General features: G+C 35.8%; 1 protein-coding gene across 1 annotated transcript; it reads right to left on the bottom strand.

The window, feature by feature from the left end:
* Nucleotides 1-640: 640 nt before the first annotated feature.
* On the bottom strand, nt 641-18,673 carry LOC309436106 (uncharacterized protein C18orf63; the record flags this gene model as incomplete). Its single annotated transcript, XM_082045001.1, has 14 exons — nt 641-712; nt 3,838-3,925; nt 5,600-5,713; nt 6,684-7,757; nt 8,838-9,021; nt 9,581-9,666; nt 9,760-9,856; nt 10,513-10,622; nt 11,960-12,036; nt 13,029-13,070; nt 14,275-14,386; nt 15,673-15,729; nt 17,077-17,155; nt 18,540-18,673. 13 exons carry the CDS (start codon nt 18,671-18,673, stop codon nt 3,869-3,871), a joined length of 2,223 nt encoding a protein of 740 aa, XP_081901127.1. The 3' UTR covers nt 641-712; nt 3,838-3,868.
* Nucleotides 18,674-20,511: the final 1,838 nt, after the last annotated feature.

Here is a 20,511-nt window from a genome sequence, read left to right as displayed (position 1 = left end):
ATGTTTTACTGACGAAACAAAGAAGCCCAGACATTGTTTATAAGAATTAAATATAATTGTATCATAAAAAGACAGACCTAAAACTTCAAAATAACTTGGAAGAATGATTGTGTAACCAAGTGCTAGGACAGACATAATGTGATTCAAAAACTAAGCAATTAGCCAAATTTTCAAATACATTAGAGGCTTATTAACCTAAACTGTCTGGAGAAGTTGCTGATACATGGGTTCACTTGACTGTATGTCTTTAACCCTCAGTTTTTCATCCAGAAACAGGTACCAAAGATGCAAAATAAAAAGAATAATATTCACAAAGCTCAGAGATCCTCAAGTATGTTAATGCCCTCTTGGGAATCCAACGGAGGAAAAAAGTTTAGATCACCAAAGAGACCAAAAGACAACTCAAAACTGTATGGTTAATAGGCAAACATACATTGCTGTATTTCCACATTTGTATTTGCATTTTGTTTACAAAGTTTGGATTTAGGGCATTCAAGTTAAATGTCTGCATTTTTTACACAGAATGAGAAAGAATTATCTCCTTGATAAACCTATGATACTATGCTCAGCTTTATTCTTCCTCTTCGGTTTTCAATTTTAAAGCCCTCAAAATATAATAATCAGTTGTGGTGCTGGAGGAACTTCAATTGCAGAAATCTGTTCACATGTTCTTAACCAGCTGAGATCAGGCAGCCAAACCACATTCTTAAAGCTACAAGAAAGTAAGAGACAGAATCTTAAGAAACACAATTTCCATGCAAATATTTACAAATTTAAGTTAAAACTGTTTATTCACAAAACCAGCTCAAGCTATTATATTCATACAATATCTTAAAAGGTGTTATTTTAACCTAATATTTCACATCAAAGAAGCATTTGAAAGATGGCTTTGTTGAAATTGCGGTACCATAGATTTCTAATTAGAAGAGACATTCCTAAATGTTGGCTTGGGGCAATCCACATTTTAGAAGAAACAGTTCAGTAAATCTTCTGTACAAAACTGCTGCTAATTTTTACCTAACTCCAGTTGTGTGGATCCCCTGCCATCACCTTGTGTTCATACAATATCCTTACAGTAGTGGCAGCAATTACGTTCATGTAAAATATTAATATTATTACTATATGTGATGAATTTATAGCTTCTCATTTGCTAAACGAAATTTGGCAACTAAAAGCAAAGGTCAGTATCATGTGACAACCCATGAGCAAAGCAAGAGGAAGAGCTCTGCAGATGAGTGGAAAAGGCTTGGGAACTTCAGTGCTGCTATTCTGTATATCTCTGTTTCAGCACCAATTTTTATAATGATACAAATCCATCTTTGAAATACTTTTTCTGGACTAGTATATACTCTTCTTTGGAAGCTCCGCTATTCTGATTTGTCTTAGAAGCCAACTTCCCTTTCACAGCAGTTTTTGACCTTGAAATTATAGGATGACTTTTGTTAATGAAAGACATGGAGACTTTTGTTTTAATTTGACAGCAAATATAAGATAGCTGAGAAGAATCTACAAACCTCTTCTGAAAACTCTGTAATGGTGTAGGTCTTTATTTAAATTGAATAACTATTCTAGTCTGACTCTTGGGATGGTTTTGAGAGCTCCAGATTTACAGTACTTATGTTTAGCTGTCCACAGCTCCCATTAAATTCAATGGAAATCTAGTAGCCATACACAACAGGCTCTACAGAGCCCACTCAGCAGCAGATATCCTGCCCCCACCCCACGGGCTGGGCACCTCAGCAGCCTTACATGTTCCACTGGCCCAATCTGCACGGCCTTGAAATAGAATGATGTACCCAGCACAGTCCAGACCCCTAACTATGGGGGCGGGAGGGAGGTATCTCAAACTCATGCTTAATAACTGTATACTGTTTTTATGCTGAAGAAAAGCTTGAGTCCTTCCGTAGAGAGTGGAGGACTGTCTACATGTAGGTAAAAACAGAATGAATGAAAATGATTTAGTATTGGAATCACATGTCCAAGTTCTTAAAATGTTAAATACTTCTCTCACATTGCTTTATTAGCATACCCACTATTTTCACCAGCAAAATAAGTAAGAAAATTTGGATTATGCTGTGATTTCCTGGACAACTTAAGACGCTGTACAATCTGGCACATTAGTCATAAAAACTGACCCTTTTTGCAAGATAATTGTAAAAAAAATGTTTTTACTGCCATGAATTATAGATCCAAGACCTTCCTGTTGACTACATCATTGAATTCCATTATAAGACCTTCTCACCCATAAATGTTGCTACACAGTAAATTTGAAAACTTAAAAGTAATTCTCAAGTGTTCAAATGAAAACATGCACTCTGAATGCATGTGTAGTAATATATAATAAAGACATTCAGAGCAAAGCTTGTCAAGGTCAAAATTGTAGGCACAGATCCAATTGCAGAAGTTATATTAGCTCTAGGGTTTTTTTTAAATCATCAACACCAATGAAGAGCCCATACCAATTGGATTCTTAGAAATCATATTTTACATGTTTTATGGAAGACACTGTTTCCTCTCTAGGACTTAAGCATCGCCTACCATGATCAAAGTTCCTGTGGTATCTAACTCACAAAGAAGAAAAAAGTTAGATTTTTTTGTTGTTGTTGAAGAAAAAATATCAAGTTCTGACCATGCTCAGAGACACTATTTCTGTTCTCTGTCCTCAGTGAAAGTCACAGACTTTGGACCTACAGATATCTATGCTGAACCACTAGAACAGATCACCTCTGCAGAAGGACCGTGCCTGAATTGCCTGGCTGGAAGCAGGAGAGATGAAATGCTAGACCCAGGAACTGCTGAATACTGGAGCATGAAGTTTCCATCCATACAATGGACTTCCTTTAGGGAAAGCAGACAACTGATATATATGTTCACCTGAGGAAATTTATCCATGAAAAGAAAGGAAGGACATAAAGTGCATCTCTGAAACAAAATGCATATCTGGCTACTTGTTATCACTTATGTTGAAGACAAAAGCCAGATTAAAATGTGCACTGTTTATATTTTCCTTCTTTATTGCGATGTTTTTGTATTTGTTAAGTACAATATGCATTTTTTATGGTGGTGTGTCTGTGTGACCCTCTTGCTTACATCAATATTTTCTTCTGAATACTTCTATTTATCTTTTAAACAGTTAACTGTATAGGCTACTCTTTCCTGCATGTTTAACTACTGATAACTTGTGACAGGCGTTAGGACAATCAAACTGGTGTTTTTCATATGCCATATGTATCCTAAATATTTAAAGGAATATTCAAAGGAAAACCTTGTTCTATCCTGCAACACTATTATCAACAGCCACCGATGACATGAGTTGAAATATCTGGTCACAAAACTTAGTTGATTCATTTTGTTTGACAGACCATTTTGTCCTTGAATTAGATTTTAGCACCACAAAAGCTTTTAGCCACCCCATTTCATGTAATGATGTTAACCAATACACATAGCTTCACTTTAATGGTTTACGATTTTAACTTCAGCTCAGATTCAAATGAAACTCAGCAGCACAAAAAACAGGTTTATTTTAGTCTGAAAGAAAATGAGCCAATCAAAATACACATTTATGCCAAATTCTGAGTTTTACTAAGTACAAAATGCCTTTGTATTTAATGTTGTTCGCTTCACAAAAACTCAAAGCTTTATTTGCTAGTGTCCAATAAACCCAAGAAATCTTAGCTTCTGCTACCTTCCTATTTTGCTCTAGGAGCCATTTGTTCAGTAAAGTGATTACTTTGGAAACAGGCAATACCATTATCATAATGCAAAAGAGTAGAAATTATTATAAATGTGATACCATTTTAATAAAGAAAAAATATTTTAAATTTGTAATGAACTTACCTGGAGTTTTCTTTCAGTATTCCAGAACATCCTAAATAGAAGGCTTACTTCTTTTGGCTTTCTTTAATTTTAAATAGCCTTCTTCTTTCTGTGAACAAAAAACAAACAAAAGGCAAAAAATAGTGAAGCAAACAAAGCAGTAATACTAAGCTAACAGCTCAACTAAAAAGTTATTTCTGAGTGAAATGATTAGTTGAATGATATGAGAAGTAATTAATAGAAGTTTTTGTTTTCCAGCATAAATATAATTTAAAGTATGTTTGTATGTACGGTGGGTAAATAATTATAGTCAGAGCCATTTTGAAAATACCCTTTTACATGCTGGCAGCCAGGACTTTCAAAACCAACTGATCACCTTGGGTGTCCAAACATGAGATAATGACAAAGGCTTACTCTTCAGAGAAGTGTTTAGCGGTTAATGATGACATTTGACATGGCAAGTTTATATAGAATCATAGAATCATTTTGGTTGGAAAAGACCTTTAAAATTGAGTCCAACTGTTAACCTGGCACTGCCAAGTCCACCTCTAAACCATGTCCTTGAGAACCTCATCTATATGTCCTTTAAACACCTCCACGGATGGTGATTCAACCACTTCCCTGGGCAGCCTGTTCCAATGCTGACAACCCTTGCTGGGGAGAAGTTTTTCCTGAAATCCAATCTAAACCTCCCCTAGTGCAACTTGAGGCCACTTTCTCTTGTCCTATCACTCGTTACTTGGGAAAAAGAGACAAACACCCACCTCGCTACAAGGCACTTTGGACTGATCACGTGTAATGAGACCTCAAATGGTCACATGGTTGAGGTGAAATATAAAAGGCAAGGGGACCTTTGAAAAGCGTACTAAGTGCATGCAACTTTTCCCCCTTCTGGCTTATTTTCTAGAGTTATTGCACAATATTTTCAGTTGGCTATTATCACAAATAATACATACATATCTAAGTAAGAAAATACACTTATACTGAGCATTGGAAATTTGGGACCTGTTCTTTCTAATCCACCTAATTTCTAGATAGTAAAAACATTAAGAAAGTGGTTGTAAGGAGAAGGACACAAGATACAGCTGAGTTTTAAAGAACTGAGTTTTAAAGAACTCATATTAATATTTAGAAACAGAAGTGTAGCACAGTGGTACCTCAAAGCAATATTTTAAAATAATGAAAAAATATTTTAAAGATTATTTTAAAAGTACACACTACTATGACAGAGAAGAATCCAGAGAAAAAAGTATTAAAACCCCACAAACGATATTAGGAACCCATATAATCCCTGCTGTTCACCTCTCTAGCAAAAGAATAGTAACTGAAATACATTAAATAATTAAGAGAATACACCTTTTAAAAGCCCAGAATGAATTCCAAATAGCCTTTTGGAACTCATTTCTATGGAATGCTGCTGAATTCAAGCACTTAAGATAAGACACTTACAGAGCCAATGAGAATGCCCATAGTCATATTAGAGAGCATAAAACCGCTTTCTGTAGAATTCAAAAATCTGCTTCAGAAATATATTTACATTAGTAACATCATTAAACATTTTCATTTTAGTAGTATCTTTTGCAGGAGACAAATATTTTAAATGCACACTCAAAGTAACAGTAACATAACCAATAGTTCATTTTATCCAGAGTGGTCTCAATAAGATTTCTTGGTTTCCTCGCTTTAACTGGAACATGCTAGAATGAAAAAAACTTTCCTTTTTATCTCTTCATTCAGGTCCTTGTAGACTGGATTAAGGGGTGTACATGTATGGGTTTTTTACCTGTCTTTTTCTGGCACCACCTTTCTTTACAGATATTTCCTGGTTGCTCTCTTTGATTGAGGAAGCTGGTTTTGAGGTCAATGTTCCACATTTCACACCATTCCCTGTAATCATCTTAAAGTACAGAAATTCATATATTCATTAGCCAAAAAAAAACCAGTATCATTCTATTTGTTAAAATTATCTACTTTCCAAAAGGTGCCCTCATAACACAAAGTTGAAACAACCTACCAAATTACCTTTTTTTAGGTGAAAAAAGCAATAAGCACAATAGATTTCATCCATGTGACAAATCTGTGGGATAGCATCCTCATGAAAATTCCACTGAAACCAGCTCAGCTGTTTATTTTATTGAAATGCAGACAGAATCATAGAAAATTTAGGTGGCAAAGTACCTCTACAGGTCATCTAATCATAATTTTTCCTCAAAACACAGCTAAGTTGGATCACATTGATCTGGGCCCCATCCAATTAAGTTTTGAGAATTTGAGAGGAGAACAACTCTACGACCTTTCTATGCAACTTCTTCCAGTACTTAACAACTCTCATTGAAGTTTTTTTTTTCCTTATGCCCAGCAGCAATTTCTCCTTTTGCAACTTGTGCTTTCACTGAAATTGTAATTATAATTAAACTTGTATTTGTCAAAGTTCCATATCTGTCTAACAACACAATGCCTTACATACACTGCAGTCAGCACTACCCAACTGATGAGGTTTGAGATTCCTTCCAGGAGCTGTTCATTAATGTGGTATCATATGAAGACAGGCCAAACACCAAAAAGTTCACCATGTGAATTTCACCTCACACATATATTGATAAACTGTCTTAAAGGAATGAAAACTAATCATTTCATCTTAAAAGTCCCAAATTAAAAAAAAGTGAGTATCTCAGACAACACAGTAGATCACATTCCCTGTCAGAAAAAAAAAGCAGCAGTGGCTGCAAGCATTAATTTATCCGGTAGAAATTTTTGAAAACGGTATTTAGAATTATGGCAGAACATGATGAAAGTCATGCTCTTTATTGCTTAACATTACCAAATTTGTGAGAACCAGTGAGAATAAGCCCTGTTATTCACCGTACCTGTTCAAAGTTAGATTTGGAATGATGACTAGTTGTCTTAGCACTACAGTCTTTAGAATGGCAGGCTGCTTTATTTCCTTCATTTTTGGCGATGCACATTGTATCATCTAAGACAGAGTCATGAATATTTAACTCTGCTCCTCCATTTGATCTCTTTGTTTGTTGCTGTGATAAACCAAAGCCTGTCATTTTGTTGTCTGATTTACAAATTTGCAAAGGTACTTTCTTTGACTGGTGGTGTTTCTCAAGAACTTGCATGGTATTTTGACTTGTGGACTTTTTCCCTCTTCTTGCACTGGAAGCAGGAGATGCACATGTATTCAAACTCAGATTGATGTTTGATTTCTGAAGCACTGACCCAACATTCTTAAGATAGGAAGGAGAATTTGCCTTTTTGTGATTGACTTCACTTGAATTCCCACCTGAAGCTGAGTTATCAGAAAGATGAGAATTAGTCGTTTGTCCACCAGACTCTGTTTTCCATTGAAATACAGGTATACCATGTTTTGCATGTGTTTTCGCATTTATTACCTGAAATATGCTGCTATGAACAGGATTTTTGACTGACATATTTTGAACTGGCTTGTAAACCTGGAATATGCTGGATTTGCACACACTCAGCATAGAAGAGGAAACACCCATATTTTTAATTGGTGAATGCCTTTCAGTTTTTTCTCTTTTCTTCCCATCCACTTGATTGGAGGTCTTCCCATTCATTTGCAACAACTTTCCTTTGAAAATTGGTATAATTTTGCTGACTTTTTTGGGTGGGAGTTCAAAGGCTGAATTTACAGGCATTCCTAAAGACTTCACAACTGGTAACTCTGGTACTCCTGGTATTTGCCTGTTATTCATTGATTTCCCTGTTGCTTCGATGCTAACCTCTTCTGTACCCTTACAGCTACGCAAAACAGCATGTGTTTCTGGCTCTTTGATCAAATGCTCCATCCAGTGGCTGTTTTCCATACTGCATGATGAAGAATTAGGCAATGTCTGTTTTCTTGGAGGAGCCTCTGTTAGAGATACTACACAAACCATCTCACCAGCCAGTTTCATATGCTTAGATTTTATTTCCTGCAATACAACAAGAGTTGATAAATTGAATGAACGGGATTAAAATATCTGATAGTGTCACCTAATGCATCAGTATATTATATCTACCTAATACACATCACAATATACAACCATACATTTTCCTGTTCTGAATTAGAATGAACTATATTTTTAAACAATATTTTGTTGGCACTATAAATGAAGATTTGTTTCCTCCTCCCCTAGTTCTTTGCTTAGAAACTGTGCTGGAATATCATATTTCTCAGAAGGAAAGACTTAAATGACTGTCATTATCCTGGTTTAGTGTTTTCCAACTGGGTAATGTCTGCCCCTTTTGAAGGAGTCTGCAGAGAGTTTGACTAACAGGGCTCCTTGTCTCTTAAGACTTCTAAGGGCATCTGTATTATGAGCGAACGGCAGTTTGAACGTCTATAAAAACCAGAGATGACAAACAGGAGCCATTCTAGCTTTGATCACTGAAGAGACATAAACAGGAACTGCTTTCTGAAAGGGGATTATAGTATTTTACAATCTCTGCAATTTCTGTCACTATTCTTTGCTCAGAATTAATTACTTCATTTTTTCTTTTACACACTACTACCAAAGAAATTTGATTCTCAGCCTTTGTCACAACCTCAAATTAAAGGAGTTTTGATTGCTTGCCTCGTTTCCATCACCAGCCATAGAGTAAATCTTACAGCTTGAGTGCTCTTAAATGTGTAATTCCACAGAACTTTTTACTTTTTTAAATTAAAATGTAACAATAATAATAATAATAATAGTTGTCATTATTATTATTTTTATTATGGAAGAAGTGTGAGAAAGTGTAACTGTAAAATAAGGTCTACAGAACTGCAAATATTGACAGCAACTAATTAACACTAAGTCAAATTTTTTAATGTATTTGTGATGTGAATCACACAACAATGGCAAATAGCAATATAATATTTAATTACACATTTAATTTAAAGTTAAATGATTGATAGTTGTTTGTCATGAAAAGCATAGTTTTATACTCTTACTGCGTTCTGAATGTGATAAAGACCACTTCATATCATGAAGAAAGTACATGCCATGAATATGTTTACAAAAAAACCTTACACGCACCAGAGCCCTGGAGAGTTCCTGTGTAGCATAAAGTGCTTTACTTGTCATTTTTACTGGAAATCCACATAGATGTGAAAGATTCTGCTTCATGTCAGAAAGAAAAGAGTTCAACACACTTTCTGAATCTGTTCTAGGGAAATACTGCACCGGCTGACTTCGAATGCAACTTAAAGGGTACCTGAATAAGTGTTCAGGGATACATAGAAAGTTTCTTTACATTTCCAGAATTATGAATCATCTTAATTGAGAAGAAAGTAGGAACATGTCTAAAGCTTTTTCAAAAAGGTGAACAAAAGCACTTGCTTAAGGGACTGAAGCTTATAAAGTTACAGGACTTCGACGTGATTATACCATACTAATCTACCAGAGTAAAGTTCACTCAATATAAGTAATCCTTGGTCCAGTATTTCCTACCAGGAAAATTATCTTTAAAACAGATATTTGTTGGCCATATTTTTACAGGAATTTAATTATTCCTTTTACATCACCAGTTAGAGTGGCATTAACATATTTACAGAAGCTGTGAAGCAAACTGATCTATCTGACTTATTATTATTCAATACTAGGACAAAGAGACTTGACTAAATATTTTGTTCCAATTTGCCTAGTGAAACAATTCTCCACTAACTTCTATGAAATTATAGAAAAATAAAATGGCGCACATTCAAAAATGAAAATTTAGAGCTTTGCTAGAAGTGTAGTAGAGGAAACACAACAAAAACGTTCTGAAAGGATACGTAAAGAACCTTTCCCCTATTGGTTTGAAGTAAACACTGAAGTATATTTTTTTCTCTTCAAAATCTTCTGGAAGAATATATCCATACTTTAAAAAAACACAAACTTGTATTACAAATACAAACTCAATAGGTACACAACAGGGAAGGGAAAAAATAAAGCAATGAATATTGTTTCTTACCAGATTCTTCCAGTGCATCTGAAATTCTGTATATGAACGGAAAGGAGATTCTGGAGGAATTATGTGGCTGATGTTTATGATCTGACCCATTTTCATGCTGTGCATAGGTAAAGAAGGGATGCTTAGACAAGGTGTCATAAAAGTCAGCTGAAAATATACCAGACTTTTGCAAAAAAAAAAAAAGTCTTATTTTTGGCATTCAAACTATTTACAGACTATTTTTGTGTTTTCTGGACTAATATAATTAGCTTATAAGTTTATGACAGAACAATAGCAATATTTCCTGAAGTATGGAAAATAACTTGGCATCTACAAGTCTAACTTCTCTTGTCTGTAATACACACTACCAGTGAATGTAGAACAAGAATAAATGTATCATTACTTCTCATATTTTTATGATGAAAATCATAGATGAAAATAGAGATAGTTTGTGGCAAAGGTGGAAATATGTTTTTATTTAATTGACACTTTCTGCTAAAACTATATCTGAGAAAAAGTAATGCTCTTGCATATGACAGAAGTAGCAGAGTGAATACTAAAATTGAAATATTTAAATGCGCAATTTATGCTTCACTGATTTTTTTTTCTCATTTTCCATAACATTGAGATCATAAAAGTAAAAAAAGAAAGACTCCTGAATGTAAACCAGATTGTAAAACAGAAGTGTTCTTATCACTAACATAAAATTCACAGTTTGTATGGCAAACATTCCAGGAAATGTTTGGTTCTGCTGAAATGTAAACAGACTCCTACCTTGGCAAAACATAGCACCAGTTACTTAATATGGAATGCTGGTGAATAACAGTATTTTCATTGCTGTCAAACAGTTTTAAGGTGTTTGCCGAAATATCAAAATCCTCCAGCTTAAAACAGAAAAAAAAAATATTTGCAAATACTTCTACAGCAGTACAACATCAAAATATTCAAAAATAATTGTGTATCACAGTATACTGAAGCTTATACATTATTATTCTTTTATCAGCTTTCACAGACTGATTATTTCAGAATATATTCCCACTTCCAAAACTTAAGTACAAGTTTCAAAGGTTATTAGTAAAGTGAGAGTACAAAAGGAACTTCTCAAACTAAGAACTGTCTCACTTCCATGTGTATTTTTTGAAGTTCAAATTAGAAACCCACGTTTGACAGTCCAGTAGCTGTGAATGCCACCTTGCCTAATCAAATGCAAAGATCTAAGCAACAGAATTAACAGGACATACAGTTTCACCCTGTGAGAAGTCAAAAAGCCCCCCACATTTTCACATATTTGACTGTAGGGGCCAATCAAACACTGAGATTTGAGAAACATTTCCTCTCTTTATGGTCTACCATGGCTTGCACTTATTTACTGACAAGAAAATCTAGCCATTTGTGGTTTAGGAAAGTATTAAAATGATCAAACTGATAATGAAGCCACATCATGACAGGTTCCATCACTGCTTTGTGTCATTTTGGAAATTGACTCCTACTTTTTTTTCTCATTTAATGTTTAAGCTTTAATGTTTTCACTGTCCAACTAGGTCACAGAAGAAATCCTGTTCTTCTGTTCTAACAAAGAAGAGTTTGGATCAGAAATACTTACTTCGGAAGAAATCAGCAAGCCTAACATATATGTCCCTATACATATTCAACAAAGGTGACACGGCTGTCAGAAAGGATGGTGATTTTTCAACCTCAACCATGATTTCTTAATAAATGTATTAATTATACTTAAAAGCAATATAGTCCAGACTGCTGCAGTATTTTGGAAGCTGCATAGAAAATGAAGCAGATTCCAGAATAATTACATACAGGGACTTCAAGCACAGCGCTGACAACTTACTTGTAGATTCACTTTTAAGATGCTGCTCAAAACTATCTATGTATCACAGTGAGCCAGTGAATGGCTTCTAGAAAACATTGCTAGAAGAAAATCTAGAATCATAAAGACAGTTCACTACTATATTCTGTTAGCATTTTGAAAGGTCTCTTAATTAGTCTAGAATCTCAATTTTACAATGCTTGCTAGAATGCATCAATATAGATATAATACGGATGTTATGCACTTATAAAAGATGCAGATTGTCAATGAATAAGATTACTATCTTAATACAATCAGAAATAAGTGCTTCTATCCCCATCAGGCTAATTGCAAGTCACCTAACAGAAAATAAGATAAAAATCAGTAAGACAAATACAGGCATACAAAATCGTTTTATACCTCAGCGGGTGGCAACCGAATCGAGCAAGGCTCCACACTGATGCAAAGCTGTCTCTCTGATACATTGAGATCTACAACTAAAACAAAAACAAGGCACAAAGCCTTGTTTTTAACCACAGTTCATCTGTTAGAAAGCTAACCCAAATGTTTATTTAAAGTAATTGTTAGTCAAAATGCTGCATTTGAAAATCAAAAGGCTAGACTACCTCAGCATGAAAATTGAAGTTAATTGCATTTTAACTATGAAAATTTAAAATAATAATGAATTACTATCCATACGGTACACTTTCCTAGGAACACATGGCTGTCCATGCAGCTGGATGCTTGATACTCATATCCTAGATATACAAACACCCCTTTACAAACCAAATAGAGTTATTATAACCATCAGCTGTACTGAGTCATCTGACCCAGTATTATGCACCCAGAACTGGTCAATAGGAAAGACTATATGTGTACAAGATAAGCATATATTGACACATCCCCAGAACATCCACTCAGCTCCGAGCGAGCTGTAGCACAGGGACTGAATGGATTATGTTCCTCAACATATGTCCCTGTCACAAATTTAGCCTTCGATATCCCCAAATGTAATCCTTAACTTTCATGCTAGATTAAAAAATTACTTTGTAATTTTTGCAATAGCTAAGCAGCATGCTTTGTGACTTAACTTTTGTGAACAGCAAACACAGTTCGTACAGGAGAGTCACTTTAGCTCTTTTTCCTATTTATTATGATAGAACTTTCACATCAGTTGCAAGACTCATAATTTGAGGCAAGTGCATTTAATTGTAATAATTGTAACTTTAAAATGGTGAATTTCAATCTATGGGTGTAGATTAATAGTAGAAAAAATATCTTTTTTTGTAGGTAATTTTTCAAACATGCAGTTGAGCTGACAACTATTATGTACAGAGCATTATCTGCCACCAAGTATACCTTGACAGAGATTATTTCAGAATGAAAACCGAAAATACATTGTGTTGGTAATATCAACGTCATGGCAGTATGAGAGCACATAACTATGCATTGCTCTCACAAGTTTACCATGAACAGAATTTATACTTACCAACAGCATTTTGCCTTCCTGAATGAGACAAAAAATCTTTTCCTTAAATAAAACAGATAGACATTATTTTCTAAACCATATGCCTAAGGTCTTTATGCAAAATAAAGAGAAATCACACAGTTTCATTTGTGTGTGTCTTTAATGCTGAAGGGTTTTTCCTTTTACGGAGAGAAAAATTCCTCTATCAATTACCTTTGCGCTGATTCATTAACGTCTTATATAAAAAAGATATATAAAAGTATATTGGTGGACAGTAATTTATACATCATTTGTTCCCCCCAGTAAGGAATTTATACACAGAACTATGATTAATTGACTAACAGTTAATAAATTTCTCAGGTTCAAAAGCAAATCTGTATCATGTTACTACATATTTTGCCATCTGTCATGAGTTTTGCCCAGCTTTAGCAACATATATAATGAAACAAGCTGCACGTACCAAGGTCACATTGCTGTTAGTCAATACCTTTCACTGAACCCAGTTTTATATCAGCTATCATCTAGCCCTCTACTTCTAGCTCCTATTCCCAAAAAAGTTCATTTAATTCAGAGAGCTATATATTTTGAAGATAATTAAAACAAGGTACTGCTAATATTGTGGCTGGAAATAAGATAATAACATATACATTTTTCTCAATGTATATTTGGAATGATCTATACCATTGTTCTGCCTAATAGGAACATTAGCTGAAACACATCTGTTTTTTCATACTTTGGTAATTCACATTCATTCTACACAGGAGTTAGCAAAGGGATGTCAGACAAAGGAACTGCCATGTAAAAAGACAAAGCTTAGTAGAAGAAGATAGTCTGAAAGAAAAACACTTCTGCCTTAGAAAAGCGTGTAAACCATGGGCAAAATAACACCAATGAAAGCATGAATCTGAAAAATGGGCCAAATTTTTAGAAGACATTTGCAGCCCAGTGGTATTTGGTTTGGAAATTGTTCATCTTATATGTTGCATTCAGTGGACATAATTATTTCACCTATTACAAACATGAGGAGGAAGATGAAAAAGTGAATGATATGTTAATTCAGATTGTTAACTTTGATCACTGCACTTGGACAAAGGAACAATAAAAATGCAATCAAAGAAAAAAATCATAGGATGAAAGAACAATTGAATATAATGAATGAAATAATGATGGAAATGAAATAATTATGGAAATTAAACTACTGAAAATGATGCAACAATAAAGAACAGAAAGCTAAATGCTTGATCCCTGATCCAGGTGAGTCAAATACCTTGCACCAAGAGATGACCAGCCTTGTTCCACCTGGGAGCTAGTCTGGCTGTAAGTGTGTAGGAGAGACAGCTTTGGAGAATGGCTGGATTAACTGATTGTGGTGCTTCCAGCTAATCACATCAGTGAAAAAAGAACAATACATTATTAATAACTTTACACATTTTTTAAAGGCTTCAATCAAAACTTAATCAAAGATACTGCTACTGCATCTTGGAGCCAAATCCTAGTATATGTTACACATCTTTACTTTTCATCTACTTAGATGCAAGAGGAAGTTAGCACAATATTTGATGTACGCATTTAGATTTCATGCGTCCTCGAAGTAAGGTGCACTACAATTCATTTAATGTTTTCACAGGGCTGAAAACAGACTTGGAGAAAAGATTAATTGAACTATTTGGAGTACTTTACTATATGTGCATCTCTGTCCAGACAATAGGCACAACATCCAAAATTTATATATATTAACTCTACTGTCAAGCTCCAGATCAGACACATTTTCTTCCGATGACAAAGAAAAATAAATAAATGTAGCTTTGTTCACCCAGTAGTACTACTTACCTGACTGCTTGCCTGTCCTGCATAGCTTTCTATTGACAGTCAACATTAGTCAAGAAAAATAAACTAATTACAATGAATTAAAAAGAGTTAACTAATACACCTCCAAGAGAATGTTTCTAACAAGATCCTGCAAGGATCTGCTTGCAGCTCATGGTTATTAAATATACTTCATACTACTAATCTGCTGGTGTTGGAAAATCTAGTGATGGCAGTGCAGTTACACATATCAACATAAAGCAGTTTTGTAAGGTAAGCATATCTGAACAGTGTATGTCTTAATAAACCAGGTATGCATTTACATTTCTTAGAACAAAGATAAAATACACCCAACTGCATAATGGTTGAAAAATGTGTTAAGCTCATGGGTTCAACTTCGTCTCTTTGATTTTAGTTTTTTTCTCTGAGATTGTCCTATACAGGCTGGATAAATGCAAAATGTGAATGGGAAGACAGTGCAGCTGTCTGAGCACCTCCATTTATGGAACGTATAGGGCACACACAGAGGGGGTGACACCAGCAGGGGAGGTGCTGGTCTTTGGCACAAAGGGCAGGTCTGTCCTTGCCTCCAGGTCAAACCCCAACACCCCTAAAAAGCATCAGGACCTCACTGCACTGGAGACATGTAGTGAAATTGCTTAGGAACTTCTTAAAACTTTCGACTGACAAAGTATTCTTACTATACCCAGATTCATAAGAGACACTTTGTCTATGGGACAGACTTTTTTACCCTGGAACTTGGCAAAGTGCACGCTCTGTGTAAAATACTCATCTCTGGCAACAGCAATTGCAGACAAGTATAACAATCTTAAGAATTGTGACATCTTCCAGCACTTACAGTAGCTCCTTGTCTCTCTATGTAGGCTTGACATATTCCTGATTTGTAAAATGGTATCTAAAAATAAATTAAAAAAAAAAAAAATCAAGTGTCTGAAATTAAGGGGTGTTTTAGCAAATCATAAATTAAATTTTGGTCCGTCAGTGACTTTGCCTAAGAAAAACACGCTGAAGAACAGTTAAAGCAGACACCATATTTTAAAGGAGAATAACTAAAATTAGTTCAGGCATTTGTCATAGTGTAATTTCATTTCCAGCTGAAGATACATTAACAAGCAAGCAAAAGACTGCCCAAAACAGAATTGCAGAGCTCTGCCCCTGCTGCTCCCATTGTGAACTGGGTGGCATCTTACCAGTTAAGTTCATTCTGCTCCACCAAAGTTTCACCGTCTGAAAAGGTTACTTCATCAAAAGAGTAGAAGATATAAGTTGTCATCTACATTACTAATGCACAAAAGTTGGCTTTAAATGACATAATTTTACTTATCCTTGATCCTCAAACAAAACATGTCTTAGAGAAACATACACGTGATGGACACACTTGATACTTAGCCATACCTTGGTTCAAGCTGACCAAGAAGCAACAGGCCTCATGTCCTTGGGGCGAACTTGAGAGCTGAGAACCCCCTGGCTCATGTGTAATACAAGGGAGTGAAGGTGTCTTAAATTTTGAAGGGTGGTTTCAAAACCCAAAAGTGCAAGATAACCAAAGCACAGAACTGCATATGAGAGCTAAAATGAAGACATCTATCTTGTCTACACTATTGACTAGCAGCTGACTACTTCACCCGATAAATATCAGCAGCAGGATGGGTCGGTCCAGTTTGAGCTCTCCCTGACAGGCAGTTGGACCACATGCCAGGTGACGCTCCCCTCGAGCAGGGACGACACTCAAGGTTCACAATTTCTTACTAAGAGATCATTCCTTACCCAAGGTGGAGAGCTCCCTTACCCACGACAGATCCTCGGTAAGTGACTGACAGATGCTGAATATTACAAAATATTACTAATCGATGTGGCTACCCAGATATTATAAACATTGCATGGATAATTCCATTAGACGTGAATGGTTGACCAAGTCTGAGATGGAGATTGGATCCAGCCACACCTAGGCTCCAAAAAGGAGTTTAGAAAGCAAGGGAGCGCACTCTGAAGCTCATGACTCAGTGGGAGGGTCCTCTTTACTCTTTGTACCTCCGGTCTCTGTGTGAGTCATTATAACTCAATTGTGTCTGCTGTGCAGTAATTAATATGATGAACCTTGCCATCGAACTTATTGAACTCTGTCAAATTATTATTTTACCTCAAGAAAATATATTGCTGTTTCTCTCTTTTGAGTGAGGTACATTCTACTCATCCGCAATGGTATGTAACTACATATACTTATTTACACAGTGATACTGACCGCCATTACAACTGAAATTTGATTTAGTGTTCCAATAACAGGTGCAGAAAGGATGTCTTGATACAGGAATAGTAACTGCCTATAAAAAAAAAAAAAGTTAGAAAAAAATTCAAAAAGAATTTTCCATACCTGGTTTTCTCAGCTTAAATTTATTTTCTTCACCTTCTGCAAACATAATACATTAAATTTTCAGTTTCAAGTGGTTCAGTATAATATATCAAACCAGTCCAAGTTACTTACTTTTAACCCACCCTCAGTGGCCTAGGGCAAAGACTACAGGCCTTTGGCACATGAACAGAACTCTCCAGAAGTGCTCCTTTGGCAGTATTTCTCATTTCTTACACTTCCTATTAAAGGGAATGACATAATTCTCAAGAAACACTAAGGACTGTACTTATGCTTTCCAAGTACACTTTTTGCTGAGACTTAAGCTACATAGAATCATTTTGGTTGGAAAAGACCTTTAAGATCATTAAGTCCAACTGTTAACCCAACTCCATCAAGTCAACCTCTAAACCATATCCTTAAGAACCTCATCCACGTGTCTTTTAAACACCTCCAGGGATTGTGACTCAACCACTTCCTTAAGCAGCCTGCTCCAGTGCCTGACAACCCTTTCCATTAAGAAGTTGGTCCTAATACCCAATCTAAACCTCCCCTGGTGCAACCTGAGGCCATTTCCTCTTGTCCTATCACTTCTCACCTGGGAGAAGAGACCAACACCCTTCATGCTACAACCTCCTTTCAGGTAGTTGCAGACAGCGATAAGGTCTCCCCTCAGCCTCCTTTTCTCCAGGCTAAACAGCCCCAGTTCGCTCAGCCGCTCCTCATCAGACTTGTGCTCCAGGCCCCCCGCCAGCTTCGTTGCCCTTCTCTGCACTTTCTCCAGCACCTCAGTGTCTTTCTTGTAGTGAGAGGCCCAAAACTGAACACAGGATTCAAGGTGGGGCCTCACCAATGCCAAGTACGGAGGGACAGTCACTTCCCTAGTCCTGCTGGCCACACTAGTTCTGACAAAAGCCAGGACATTATTTGCCTTCTTGGCCACCTGGGCACACTGCTATAAAACAATACAAGGGTTCAAAAGATGTACCTAAAGCATTCCAACTTTGCAGGTGAACACAGATTAATTTTAACTATTTATTAATTTGAAGTAGGTGGCCTTGTTAGTTTCAGCTGATGACATTTAAAACATAATAGAAATGTGTTTATTTTGTTTCCCAATAGCCAGCAAGACTCCCTAAAAAAACAAAACCAACCAACCAAAAAAAAAACAAAACCAAAAAAACCCACCAAAAAACCCCACAAAACCCCTACCCTTTTTTTGAACAATTTTATACTGTTTGCTGCTGCTGATAATGATTTTGCTGATTTTATTACAGTTAATTCTAGTACTGCTAAAAAAATCTTCTAATAACAGCCACCAACAGCTTCTGAAAATAATAACCCTCAGAACTCTTTACCTGCAAATCTTTATTTGTGTACTCCTTGTCTCAGCTTCTGGTATCCGAGAATTTAGTGTTACTGTAGTGGCACAGAGTTTTTGTAACTCTGGCAGACTGACAAAGAAAAGAGACTGGTGCCTGGTGTCATTCATGTTATACTGTTGCCCCAAAGTGCCACCTGGATCTAAAAAGAAAAATTTAAATTCACTTTTGTATGGCAGATATTTGTTTACAGAACTTTAGCAGTATATGGTATCAGGTAAATGAATAATCTTCTGATTAAGATTAGGTAAGCAATATAACATAAACTGGTCAACTAAAACAGATAGATCTATACTTTTGCTATAAATAATGCATTATACTTGAAAAAATAATTATTTACAAGAGTCCAAATACTCAGAGTAAAGAAAAGGACAAAAGCATCCTTTCCATCTTCTTTTCAATCTAGATTGAGGCTGGAACCTATCTGGGATGCAAGAGCTGAGGAATCACTCTGCAACGTTGGTTCCCTCCTGTCTGGCAGGAAGTTTAATTCCCAGGAGCTCAACAGCTATGTCCTCACTAAATCATACAAAAACCATGGCTTGCCTGTTGGAGAGAATGAAAGCCACAGAAACATGGAGGCACGCTAGAAATCTTTTCCTTTTTCGCCACACCAGGCTCTCTAGTGCTACAGGGAACTTGCGTGCTCCCTGCTTAAATCTGTCTCTCTTCTCAAGTGGCAGGTGAACACTGTATTCCAACCTATGCAGAACTGAGTACAGTCTTACACCAGACTGAAAGCTGTACTAATCCAGAACTGCATTCAGCTATATAATTAATAATGAACAATTTGTTCTCCCATTCTTGTTCTGAAAGGAGAAATAAATGAAGAGCAGCATTTTGTCTTGGAGGGAATTCCTACATATTTACCAAAAGATGAGAGAAAAACATCTGGCACTGGGAGTGGAATGTGATTAGACATATAGTGGTTCTACCAAAGCTGTCTCTCAGATCCTAAGCTTTGCCTTATAACAGAAATGATTGGCTATATTTTGTGTTCAAGAGTATGAGGCAGTTTGGGGCTCAGGCCAGAACCATTATCTTGAAGTGCACATGACCTGATACTTCACATGAATTTAGAATACAGAGTAATGTGTGTTCACTGCCATACTGCTGAGCAGATGTGTTGCAACACCAGCATTTTTGGAACTTCCTAAAAAGCACCAAAAAGACTCCAGAATTTCAGACCGAGAATGTGATCCTTTCATGCAATACTAATAAATTGAACGTGAATAATACTGGAATTATGCCCATTATCCAGCCTGTTGTACAATCCTATGTACTGCAGCACAGGCCAGGCTCAGTGTAAAGGAATCAGAATATTTATTGAAAAAAAAAAATCTAATATTTCATTATTTAAAGAAAATACACCTTTTAATCACAGTACCTTTTTCATTCAAAGTGTTTCAAAGAAAAACGAGCAGGTAGAAAGTCTGCTTGTTATGAAAAGCCAGGAACAAACACTGCACACCAGAAAAAGCTGGTTTAATATTAATAGATCTCCCCCCTTCAAAACCTTTTGGGAAATCATCTTACCAGTGCAGTGAAGATAGCAATAAGTAATTTGTTTCTGAATTTTATGAAATCACCAGGTATTCACCTGAAAAGAAATTCTGGAAATCGTGATCCAAAAATTATGAACTGGAAAGATTTTTTGAGGAACAAAGTTAAAGACAACTTTGCTGTTCTGATTTTGCTTTCACTTGCTTACAGTGTAACATATTAAAAAGATTAACGTCGGTCATATCCTAGAAAAATCACAAGATCAGTGTTTTATAACTGTAATTTAAAATAAAAATAAATAAAATAATATGTTTCCTTGTTTCTTGCCCTTAAGGAAAACATATTCGAAGTTTTTTCTAGCAGGCACGAAAAGCAGATTTTTTAAAAATGCCAGTCAAGATTATCTCTTCATCAGAGAACTCTAAAAGCTGCAGCTTAAGGGAAA

This window comes from Streptopelia decaocto (genome assembly GCF_964273445.1).
Source record: "Streptopelia decaocto genome assembly, chromosome: 2".
Classification (NCBI taxonomy): Eukaryota; Metazoa; Chordata; class Aves; order Columbiformes; family Columbidae; genus Streptopelia; species Streptopelia decaocto.
This window is presented reverse-complemented; position numbering and strand designations above follow the sequence as displayed.